Genomic DNA, 13,100 nt, shown 5'->3' on the forward strand with positions numbered 1-13,100 from the left:
GCAGAATTGTTTGTAGAGAACAAGAAATTAAGTTTTTGTGGTATTTTTGCTGTACCTTTTCATTAGAAATTTGAAACTTATTTGACATATTTGATTTTGGTTGCAGATTTAGAAAGCTGCAAATAATATCTAGTAAATTTCTTGTAGTAACAAACATTTTTTTCCTTTTTTGCATTTTTAGAGATACAAAAAAATCTCGTATGAAACACTTCTTGTGTAACTTATTCAAACTGTAATTTATTATTATTATTATTAGATAATAATATTGTCGATAACGTTCATGTTGTAGGACTCAACATAGCCTACCACAGCATTTTCTTATCAAAAATAATAATTAATGACTTATGTACATGTCAATAAAATAACATTGAGGAAAACATCGCAAAAGATTAGTATTAAGTTTACTTTTAGCTATGACTCGCAGGGTAATTTTAAATCAGTTAACTGATTTGTTTGTGTACATGTAATGTTTGTTGCGATTTAGTATCAAGAATGCATTGATAGCATATGACCCCATGAGTTTCACTGGATTATTTCAATTTCGTAAAAGGTTTTGTTTTCATTTTAAAAATGAATAAAGTGCTAAATTTATAGAATTAAGTACGTAACATCAGTTGTTTTATAAATATTTTAAGGTACGAAACATGAAAAAGATTTACAAAAAACACTTAGTTACACCGGACATATTTTAAAAACCGTATGTATTATACACGATTGGCACTATACAGGGTAGTTTTTTTTTTAATAGTTTTATTTTATTATCATTATTTAATGTGTTAATGAGACTTATTAGAGGCGAGATGATACTTAATACCTCCATAGTAAAACAGCTGACGGAACGAATGCGGAAAAATAATACCACAACTTCTTGACACTTTTAATAAATGGCCTGACCCAACTTACTTTAACATAACATAAAGTAACGTAACCATTTTTGGTTGATAGGTTTAGGTTTAAAGTGAAAGATTATTGGTTTTTATTGGTACTGCTTTACTGTGTAAAAAAATTATATTTTGGTGAAAATGAAAAGTTCTGTTTAACAACTATGCTTCTACGCAATTTCCAAGACATCTTCACTATAACGATAGATATAAAAAAACGCAAATACCAGAGACGGTATCTTTGATTTTTCAACTTTTTTTTGGAAACATCAGAGTTTTAATCAAAACCCTCCAAATCACAAATTGCTGGAAATGCTAAAATGTTAAATATTCTTCATATCGTAGAAACAATTACTTAAATTAAAGCAATTATAATAATAAATCTGGATTTGTTTATCGTCCGTAAATACAGGGTGCCTGTTTCACGACCCTCACCATAGGGATCTCGGTTATTTGAAGAGATACAAGGAAGTTTAAAAATTTAAAATTTCTTAGTTCTTCCGGAGATAAGTATCCGAAAAAAAACAAATTTTAGAAATTAGTTTTTATTTTTTTATTAATTTATTTGATAATTTAACTGAAAACAAAAAACATTTTACCACTGTCACTTTTCCTCCTTTACAACGAGGCATTATCATTTTCGATAATCGACGTTTCATTTTTTAGTTACCATCATCAATTTTCATTTTTCTTATGGGCGCCATATTGAATTTTTGCATATTTGAATAGAGTCTATTTTTCTGATTACGATGAGAGAGAGTACCATATGATATGGTTCAGTCTGGGAATTTCGTAAAAATCACGAAAATTATGTTTTTGCAAAAAGCGCCTTGAAAATGACATCTCAAAGATGCATCGATCGGTCAAATGACATGATATCATGTACATCATGTACAAACTGTAATACAATACATTTTAAATAAGTTAAATTCTATCTAATATGGCTTTCCCAAAACAAAAGCTGATACTTTTTATGTCATTAATGATAATGATACGACATAAAAAGACAAAAAATGACTCAGTAAAATTTCATTTATTTTTAGATATCACATCAAATAAATTAGGAAAGTCCCAATTGATTAGAAAGTCAGAGGGAATTCCGTGACGTCATTTAACAGTGTCACATGCTCATTGGTTTGAAAATGTCAATGATGTCACGTGAAGAAGTGTCAAGTGACTTAACAGAGAATTGTTGAGCTGTTATTTTCAAAAGACCCATAATTAAAACATAATTTTCGTTATTTTCAATAAACTGCCATTTTGAACTAAAATAGCCCATTTCAAAAATGGAAAAATCTATTATGGCGTCCATAAGAAAAATCAAAGTTGATGATGGTAACTATAAACCGAAACGTCGAAACTGAAATTTGATATTATCACGTTGTAGAGAAGGAAAAGTGGCAATGGTAAAGTGTCTTTTTTTTCAGTTATCCTATCAAATAAATTATAAGGGCCTCTACAAAACCTTCACTACGAAAAGGTAGGAATCGTTGCTTCCAGTCCAGCTGAATGCAAAACAACATTTTTACCTAATTTTTAATTTATGTTCAAATGCCAAAAATTATTTCCTTTCGTATAATAACAAAATTTGCAAGAGCTCTAAGGATGTTAACAAAATAGTAAAATAAAAAAATGCTAAAAAACAGACTTACCTCTAAAATATGTTCGTCTAGCGACTCACGGTCCAGTTTCCGGGCAGTTGTCGTAATAATGCCTGAAACAAAGAACGACACTAATTAAAACTGAAAGTAGGAATGCGGTTGTGATCTCGTTGCTAAAAATGCTTAAATAAATTTAAGTCCGGAAAAGTAATTAGCGCAATGATAGAGCTAGAAAATATGCAAATTTACTGAGATTAATTTAATTTGAGAAGTCAAAATGTTACGATTGTAGTCGCTGTTATTATTAATTATACTGCTAGTTTTGATGGACTTCCTTTATAAATAAAAATACGACATTAATTTTCATAGTGAATTGTAGTATACTATTAGTAAATTACTTTAAAATCTTACTAATTATCTTATTCTACTTAAATCATATAAATTGGTTTATGTCCGCCGAGTCCATCTGTAGAATACACGATTGACGTAGCTAATAAAGTTGATGGACCAATAACAAACTGCAACTAAAAATGGCATATTTTATTCTTGTTTTATATTCGGTGGCAAATAGTATCACGTTTCGGATTTCCTAAGCCATCATCAACCTTTCTTTTAAATATTATCTTGTATTTTTGAAGTTATTAAACTTCAGAAAAAAATTGTATTGTTTTACTGAAAATGTCAATGATTGTAGAAGATATGGTAGAAGAGGTATTAGGCCTCTTTACTACCAGTTGTAAAATTAAAATTTTTCTATAAAGTGATTGAGGTGATGCACTCTCTACTAAACCATGCTAAACTCTCTACTAAACCATAGCTAAATTATCCTTCAAAAACAACGTGATTTCTGTGACAAAACTGTCAACATTTTCTTCGAATTTGCAAGAATTACAGTTTAACACAGTTTTCTTAATAATTGGTCGTTTTTATAAAATTTTAGCTTATTCAATTGCACAAGGTGTTGCAACGATAATGTGCATTAACTCGGTTTGAATTTTGTTTTACGTAGTACATGGAAACTGTAATTTGTCCACATTTTCCGCAAATGAGTAATGAATAACTAAAGGTACATTAGCAAGACTAGTGATTACTTAGACTAGTTAATACAGAGAGTTCCAATAGTAAATCGAAAATTGTTTATCTTTTATTTAACTCTCTATCTCTAAGATTATTGAAGCCTGAAAAGACAAAAAAGAAATAATCATGATCTAAATGATCATCAGAATAATCAACAGTTGCCTCTCTTTGGCTTCCAGATTGACAGATGACATTTTTGACGTCTGCCATGGGTCCATGGGAAAACCTTCCAAAAATATTGATTTGCTTTATGAAATAATACAAATCCATAATAATTCCAATTACTTCTCCAACCATTTGTTTTCCAATATATTATTATTTACTTACATTGTCGAAGTGAGAAGATTATACACTCTTGGGATACTTTATACCAATTACATTTTCTACTAAAAATACATTAATCATCGGATAGGATGAGGCTAGACAAACAAAACTGACGTAAATAAGTAGAAACAATGGTTCGAAATTCACTCCTGATTAATGTACGGCTATGACGTACTGAATGCGGCACGTTCAAGCTATGTAATGAATGACAGTCATTCGCTTTCGCGTATTCTGGTAATGAATGCACCTAAAGTCATAATATTTCAACGAGTACCATTTCGCGGACTACAGATGGCAAAAAGCTCGGTAACGTAACTAATGTCCTTAATTACTGCACGTTTGAATTTGGGCTTATTCGCGGGGGTTACCAGATTTATTTCGACGTTTCTATTGCACCTATTAACCGAACCAAGAACATTCTTTATCTATTGGTTAATAATTCTCAGTTTTATTATTTCACGTTGGTCTGTTGAGTTTAGCAAAGCTGGCCAGGGGGGTTTTGAATGATAAATCACAACTCTTAATTGCTCAAATTAAATATTCAGAGCGTTTCGTTAAAAATGCCCCTGGTTTGCTATTAAAATTAAATTAGTCCCTTTTACCGCACCCATATGACTGTAACGTGTTCATACATATCAAAACTCACACGACCTTTAAGCCTACTTTTTGTTGTTTAAATATTTAATATCAGAACAGAATATTATATTATTACTAAATAAAAATAGTGAATTTTTTGGCTTTTAGACATTAATTAAAAAATTGATTTCGCATTCAGCTGGACTTGAACCAACGACTTTTAGTTGAGTTACCACGGAAAGCTAGTGGTTGTTGATCAAGTCCAGCTGAACACGGAAGAAACCTTTTACCTATTTTCAAAAAATAAAAATAAAAATACTTACTACCTACCAGCAGACAAAAGTAACGCTACAGTCATAATGGACTCTATTACATACCACGACAAAATCATGACTCTTTTAAATGAAGAATTACATAAAACTAAATAAAAACCCGACAGAAAAAATTGAAAGACAAATTTACACTACTTTAAAAAAACATTGAGATCAATTTTCTGATCTTGAGAGGCGTAATCTAACGCATCATAACAGCCACAAGGCCTGAAAAACAAGAAAACATGCCATTAAGGCCAATTGTGAGTAGTATAAATTCGCCTACTCACTCATTAGCTCGCTTCTTGCTAAACATTTTAAATCCTTTAGTAGGTAACACAGATTCTTACATAAAAAACTCTGCTCACTTTCTTGAAAAACTCCAACATATCGACATTAATCCAAATCATATTCTGGTAAGTTTTGATTGTTGTAAGTTTATTCACAAACGTTCCAGTTGACAAAACTCTTTCAATTGTTAGATCTAAATTGCAAAATGATTCAAGTCTTGGGGAACGTACAAAAGCTTAAGCGTAACACTATTTTAGAACTTTTAACAATTTGTGCAAAAACAACATTCTTCCAATATGAACAAAATTCTGGAATGGCAATGGGCTCCATTGTCTCCAATATTAAGTAATATTTTTATAGAACATGTCGAAAAAAATAATAACTTTTATTTTTATAAAACTTTTTATTATAATGCAACAATTTGGTGGAGATATATTGATGATGATTTCTCAATATATCCATTCGGTAATGATCATCTCATCCAATTTCTAACACACATAAACTCAATAGAACCTAATCAAAAAAGACTACAAATCCAATCATCCAATAATGGTAAAAAAAGGTATTGAAAAAAGTTGATAGAGCCAAAATTATTTGCAATAATGAACCATTTGATAAAGAAAAATTGTTCATTAAAAATTTTCTAAAAGAAAATGACTATCCTGAAACATTTATTAATAAATGTTTTAGGTATTTAGAACATCCAACACCATCTGGAAATCAAAATCAAATTTTACCTTTTACAAACTTACAATTTACAATCAAACGAAATATAACATCAGAACAATATTTAGAACTGAAAACACATTAAGATCACTCTTAACTAAAACAAAACCTCACAATGGAAATTAATTTACAAGAAACGTGATATATAAAATTCCTGTGTCCCCTTATGTGACAATCAATGGTTTAGATACAAAAAGGAAGGTGTTGTGAATTGAGATGTTGCTGATGGTTATGTTTAGGTTTCGTTGATGAAGAATATACAGGGTTGGCCAAATTGGCGATGCATTTATAAGAATTATGTATATCACTACAAGTTAAAAAACATTTGCGATATTAGGTACATAAAATAACGTTGTAATTTTGTTAGAATCGAAATTTTGCCTAAATTTACACTTTTCTGTCTAAAATACAAAGGAAAAGTACAATATTTTTAATGAAAATAAAAACTAGTTATTCAATCAAACCGTAATTTTACTTCAAAAGATGTAATTTTACGAAAATTAGTTACAATTTTTATAGACTTCATTACAATAATCCTTGTTCAATGCAATATTCCTTAAAGTTGTGATAACATTTTTCATACTTAATTTAAATTTTCATAAGAAATTTTCATTTAATTTTAACACGATTTTTTTGTTTTTTTAGTAGGGCTTGAAAAGGTTTCTAATAAAAAACTTACTGTACTTGAAGTACACTTTCTGATGAAATCGTCACGTGACCCACTGTTGTATTACGTGACATTCGTTTATGTCACACTGATACGATAAGTCAAAAAGTTTATCTCGGTTTTTGTTGAGCTGGAGCCTTTAGAGTTGCACTAGCTCTCTTTTTATCATGGGATTTTTGTGTCTAATTTTGAAATTTCTATACCTATTTATTGTTTTTTCGACTTTCTGTCGTTCCCTGGGGTTTTACTAGGGAAACTAGACAACCCTGTATAAAATGTGTACTAGGATTGCAGATCAATGTACGTTTTGGCTTTGCGGAATCAGTAACATAAGCAGTTATTAGAGTTATGTGGCAGATCATTTACTAATGACACTCATAACTGTCACGTGTTAAATAAAATGTATAAACCCCATTTTACAGGATGACTAAAAAAAATCATTATCAGACCTGAAGCTAAATGGTTTTTTAGTAAAAATGAGTGATGTCATAGCAAAACTACCAATCTCCATTTTTGAACTGATTTAACATTTTTGTTTGCTTCAAGAGTTATGAAAGCTTCATTTGCACCTAAACAGCCAATTTCCTTTATTCAAAGCTATTTAAAATCAAACATTTGTTGCAAAAGTGTCAAACTACAAAAAGTGTTTACTGTTTTACACACAACAACAAATATTGGAGATTCGCGGTTTTGTTATCAGACCACTCAAATGCTGAAAAACATATTAGTTGAGCCAGCAATCGTTTTTAATTTTGATGCATTCGAATTTGCTACAAACATAAAGGCCGTTTTAGACTATTCAATTTTTTATACAAGATTTTGAACAATTTTCTGTCTAAGATAGATGTGGTAGAGTAGGGACCGGCGCATATGCGTATGAGCATGGAAATTTAGGTTTATTTCAAAATTCTGTTTGAAAAAAACCTAAATTTTAGGTGCACGTTACGAGAGGAATACTGAAGCAAACAGGAGAATAGAACATTTGACTTTAGATCATCCATGACTATTCTTAATTAATTAAAAACCAATTCAAAAACAGTAACGTCATTACGAATGACACTAATGGCATTTTTCTTTCTAACTGCATCCAATATAGGATCATATCATGGCTGTAATGTGAAACAGTATAAATTTGAATAGGAACCAAGATTTGTATAAGAAATTGCAAAAAATGAAAAATGTTTAAATTGGTCCTCAATTTCAAGAAAAAAAAAACCTTTTTTTCTCACTGATTTTTGTAAAGTCAACCTCTTAAAGTTGAATCAAATGTACATTTGCCCAGAAACCTCGTGCTCAATGATATCGACTACATCTAGATGATCATTTTAAAAGTCCGTGGTTATTCTCTTAATAAAACTAAAATAAACATTAATAGTTAAGTTCAACATTAGTAAAAACGTTACAATAAAAAACTATTGTTCTGAAAAAAGGTAAAATAAAAAGGTTAGAGTTTAGGCAAGTTTAAATAAAAAAATAACTGGCATTATTATACAGAAGTCAAGTGTTGTTAAATTTTTGGCCTTCAAGTTAAGAACAGTTTAAAGGGTCATTACTAGAGCTTTCAATCCCGGGACTTCCCGGGATTCTGGGAGATTTTGGGATCCCGGTACCTGTGTAGAGGTCCCGGGACGAGATTTGGTCCTGCAATGTAGTACAAAAGTGGAAATTGAGGGCATTTTTTACAGTTGGTCTATGAATAATTGTTGTCGACAATTCCTTATACTAGTGCGGAGTCCGAAGCTTTCTCTCAGTGGCTCAGATCGTCCCTAGAGAACAACTCTAAACACTCTAGTAGCCTTATAATTTAAATTTACTCGAGAAAAAATAGGTAATGAAGTTTGGGTTTTCCAAGGTGTTTTCAAATATTTCTTAATATTTTTTGCTCCTAAAAAAAGTTGATATTCTTTAAGTTTATTAAAAACATTTTTTTTTGGTTAGTTTTCATATTTTTCGGTACCATCGGACCAGTCCCGGGACTTTTCAATTCAGTCCCGAATAGCTTTTACTAATTTGGAAGCCAGTGATAAAAGTATATACTATAACAACTATAACTTTTTCAACAATTCATAAATTGGTTTATTAAGACTGAAATGAAAATACTCCCAACTGAACTATCAAAGTAAACGTGAAAACTTTCTGTGGACTTTTCCGCCAGGCCAATAAACCAGTTAGCGTTCTCGACTGGAAAGTATTTCATTTGAAAGGGTTCTTCAGAAGGAAAATTTTAATTAGCATTCAATAAAAGTCAATAAAGTAACTTTGATCTAGAAAACTTTGGGCGGATTGAATTTCATTGTTATGAAATTCGATGAAAGATCAGTCTTTTCTCGTTAGCGCCTCTCCGGAAATATATTATTCCTTTGAAAGTAGTGACTTTTAAGTCAACAAACTAAAAATTTTTCATGCTAATTATGTGAGAACAAAGCAAACTTATTTTGACTAAGATTTTTGTTTAACTTAAGTGTCCACAAAAGTGTATAGATTTTTCAATAATCCTCGACGAAAAAAAAAACTTAATCAAGACAAGCCTTAATCCGGCATTAAACAGGGGTTCAAGTCGCCGTCATCAAAAAAATCCATTTAAGGCATTCTGGGCCATTTAAAGCTTTCAAAAGACGAATGAATTGTCCAAAGATACACCGAAAGCTTTTACTTTAAACGAGGGGGTCCATTATTTGAAGATTCATATTGAGCGCAATATTGCCAAATAAAGGCAAACTCTGTTTGCATTTTAAGGCGGAGAGGGCCTCAAAATATTAGGCAGAGCAAATAAGCCGCTATATTATTATCGTAAATACAGTTATAAAAAGCGTTGTTTAGAAAACGATTGAAATTCAACTCATATTCCTGAACTTTATTAAACTAATTTTTAAAGTTGAAAATGTGATTTCATCCAATTTGAAGATAGACCACCTGTGGATTGGTCTGTATTATTCAGCTCGTTTAAACTATTTAACTATGCAAAATGCCGAGGCGAGAAACACAAAAAAATGCCCCTTTCAGCGTAATATACCATATAAAAAATTGAGGAGCACACAGAGGACCTGTAATAAAAGTAAACTTGTTGCATATTTAACGTGGTTCCCAACGAGATAACAACCGCCACGATAAATTGAGAAAATCTCAAAGGTACGCATGAAGTTGCACGGGAAATTTGTGTAAATTTTCAGCGATATGAAATAATAACGTCCCAGTCATAAATTATGGGTAAAGTTTACGGAAACTTGAATTTATTGGAAAAGTGTTGACGTAATTATTCAAATAAAAAATGTTATAAAAACGTCACGTGCTGAAGAAAAATACAAAGCTTAGAAAACAAAGCCAACCTTGGAGAAACTTTGAAAAAGAAGATAAAAAACCTTGAAGACCAGATCACATGACTTAAGAAACTTGAGAAACCTTAAGTGACCTATAAAAATTTCAATCTTCTTTATTTATCAAGGTTAATAGAGAATAAGGTCAAGGAAGGTTATAAGATTTTTTTCCAATGTTTGACAATACTTTTCAAAGTAATTGTAATTTTTCAAAACCCCGAGTTCTTTGTGATTTGAAACATTTTTTTTGTTACCTTGTGGGACCTTTTTTCAAAGTTTATTTGTTTTTTTAAGGTCATATGACTTGGAATTACCTTAAAAATACTGAAGACTACAGTGACCATGAAATTGCATAAATCATGAAGAAAAAAATAAAAAAGTTAATAGAAAAAAATTGTTGTGTAACTTTAAAAATCAAACCTTTCAAAAGGATCGTGGCTTTGAGAGAAAAAATTTTGCAAATTAAAAATTGGGAAAAAATCTAGACACTTAAAAATCTTCAAAAAAGATCACGTGACCTAGGAAACCAAAATTCCTGGACATTCAGGGATTTGCCATTTGCAAACGTTTTTTCGTTACAACTGGGGCGCACTTAACCTCAATTTGATCAGCAAAATCGAGGGGAGGGTATAACCTAACCTCAAATCTGTCAACTGTCAAACGCTTACGCTGTCTCTGTTTTTTTGTCCAAGGCCAAGGAATTTGACAAGACCTATGGGGTCTAATTCTTGAAAGCAAGGAACGGAATTTTCAAGTGAAGTGTTGATAGAATGTGACAGAAGAAGCTGACAATGGCTGGTTTCTGTCACATTCTCTTGATAATTCCTTTCCCTCGTTTCAAGAGTATGCACCCTGGCAGATTGAAAATGATGCTAAGGCTTCTGGTATTGTTGAGAAGCTTTTAGAGGCCTCTGGGAATTTTTGCCATTGATCTTGATTTTTATTTTGTCAATCGGAAATTTATTTCCGTCTCAGTTTTCGTTCCTCTTGTTCCTTTCTGCTAGGTTTACATTTTTTTTATTCATTGAGGTTGCCTAATATTTAAATTAAAATTGACACTCAAATGTGAATAAACACTGAATTTCAAAATCAAATACAATATTAATACACAATTAACATCAAATAGTAAAATTAGTCTCGAATTTTCGTAACTGTAAGTAATAGCTATACGTAAAAAAAGATTTTATAAAAAAAGAAGCTAATACAGGGTGAAAAAAATCTGGAATATTGCAAATGTCTTAAAAACTACTGATTTTATTTTTCTCAAAGTTTATTGTTATAGTAAATAAGAGCGCGTGACGTGAAGGTGAAACGAGGTTTGCAAGTATACAGGGTCAGTCGCAAAGTATACCAACTTTCTTAATTCAAACCTAACACCCAGTATATTACTTCAGATTTTAAAAGTACTCATTCAACGATACACACACAAAACAATTACTTAACAATTTAAGAAAACAAGAAAATTTTGCATTAATATTCTTAATTGAAATTAACTTGAGTTCGAACTCATCCAATATTCGAATTGATTTTAAAAACTCCTTGGGAATAAAGCCAGCAACAGGAATATTTAATGACTTGAAAAATGGAAATCAGCTTTAAAACGCAACTGAATTTTTAAAACAATTTCAAACAAAGTGAACTGGATATGATCGTTAGTACTACAAAACAACAACGAATTCATCATTAACGATGTTTTACAGTAAATTATCAACCAAATTGCCTTCTTGAAAAAGCATTTTTGTTGACTGACTCCCCATTAGCAATAATAACAAAATCGCGTGACCATTAAAATTACGTCAGAACTTTTGCGAAGTGGCCGAAATTGTATTTTCTCGTTTGCAAATTAGGAAGCCACTTATATGAATTATTGGTGTAGTTAACATAAAAATAATTACTGTAACATGCGAAATAGCACTGAAAAATTTATTATAGGTTTAATTACCAAGTATAAGTAACTAAATTAAAGCAAAACAGTGACCTCTGTGACCTGTTATTAATGAAATGTTTACTGACGTCTTATTCGATTTATTATTGTTAATATTGAATCGATCTTGGTAATAGGTTTTTGATTGGTCCTGGCATCGCCTTTATTCAAATCATACAACAATGGTAAAACATATTTTTGGCACTTGAAACAGGTCTGCAGGCTGTAGAATCGGATAATTTATGGAGTTTTTTAGCAAATAGGCAGAAACATTGCTCTAATTGAATAAGCTAGTTTCGTCACGTTTAAAAAAAGGTGATTGATTTATTTGTCAACGACCAGACGATAATTCATTAATATTAAGCTTATTTTGAGAAGTTTTAGAGATTAATAAGCTCTTTTATTTACACTTTTGTTCTACCTCCTCAAATAACCACACTATGGACACTGAAGCATTCGAGTTCATAGCAGGCAGTTTTCGGCCAGTCCCTCTCTAAAATGGCCATTTAGGGCAAAAGTGTCTCGAAGCAGTCTGATGCAGCCTGAAATTCTCTACAATTCCCTTTCTTACACTTTTGCTGTAACTATTCAAATAATTCTAAATAAGGAGAACCGAACAATACAGGGCCTACTAAATTTCCACAACACCTCAAAAAGTCAGTTTGACAGTTAGAAACTTCATTTTTCCAGAGGGATAAAACTTAAATCATAGTAGACCCTAAATAATTTTTTCCAGAATTTTCTTTCCATTCAGACCGGATTTATTTAACCCCAAATTTTAGAGAAACTTTCAAAGTCTGCTAAAAGCTAAAATGGCGAATGAGAGTGTTTTACCGGTGAATATTTTTGGATTTTTTTTTGATCTTTTGGTTCAGCACACCGTAACAATAATTATATTAGCGCGTAAACAGGGATTTTTATTTTTTTTGGGTTGGTCCTCTATTTTGTGGTCCATGACAGCCATTTTGACGGCCGATGATACTCCAAGATCAGGCAAACAGCCTCTAAAGCAAAAGCTCTTGGGAGCAATCTTTACTGTTATTGTAACTGTGTAAATGGAACACGGAGCTACGCTTTGTTAAAAGCACACTATGGAGTTACTGAGGCTCCTAAATGCATCGCTGGCAGTTTTCAGCCTCTAATTCCTTTAAACGACTTTTTAAGGTAGAAGTGTCTGAAATCAATCATGCAGAGCATAAAATACAACTTCCTTAACTCCTACTTTTACTGTAACTCCTGAAATAACGGAGCTACGCTCTGTTGAAACCATACAATAGAGTTACTGAAACTCTTGAGTGGTGCATTGCTGACAGTTTTCGGCTTGTAACCCCATTAAAGGACTTCTTAAGGCAAAAGTGTCTGAAACCAATCCTACAGAGCATAAAATACAACTTCCTTTACTCCTACT

At 31.4% G+C, this 13,100-nt stretch overlaps 1 protein-coding gene across 7 annotated transcripts in view; it reads right to left on the reverse strand.

Moving 5' to 3' along the window:
- kug (FAT atypical cadherin kugelei) overlaps window positions 1-13,100 on the reverse strand; it is a 349,347-nt gene that overhangs the window by 78,410 nt on the left and 257,837 nt on the right. For all 7 annotated transcript variants that reach the window (XM_081973260.1, XM_081973258.1, XM_081973257.1 and 4 more), the window contains exon 13: window positions 2,534-2,595. In XM_081973260.1, coding sequence (XP_081829386.1) covers window positions 2,534-2,595 — 62 coding nt within the window. The remainder of the gene's footprint in view (window positions 1-2,533; window positions 2,596-13,100) is intronic.

The sequence above is a fragment of the Ips typographus genome, linkage group LG2 (assembly GCF_016097725.1).
Source record: "Ips typographus isolate SLU linkage group LG2, UJ_Ityp_2.0, whole genome shotgun sequence".
In the NCBI taxonomy this organism is placed as follows: domain Eukaryota; kingdom Metazoa; phylum Arthropoda; class Insecta; order Coleoptera; family Curculionidae; genus Ips; species Ips typographus.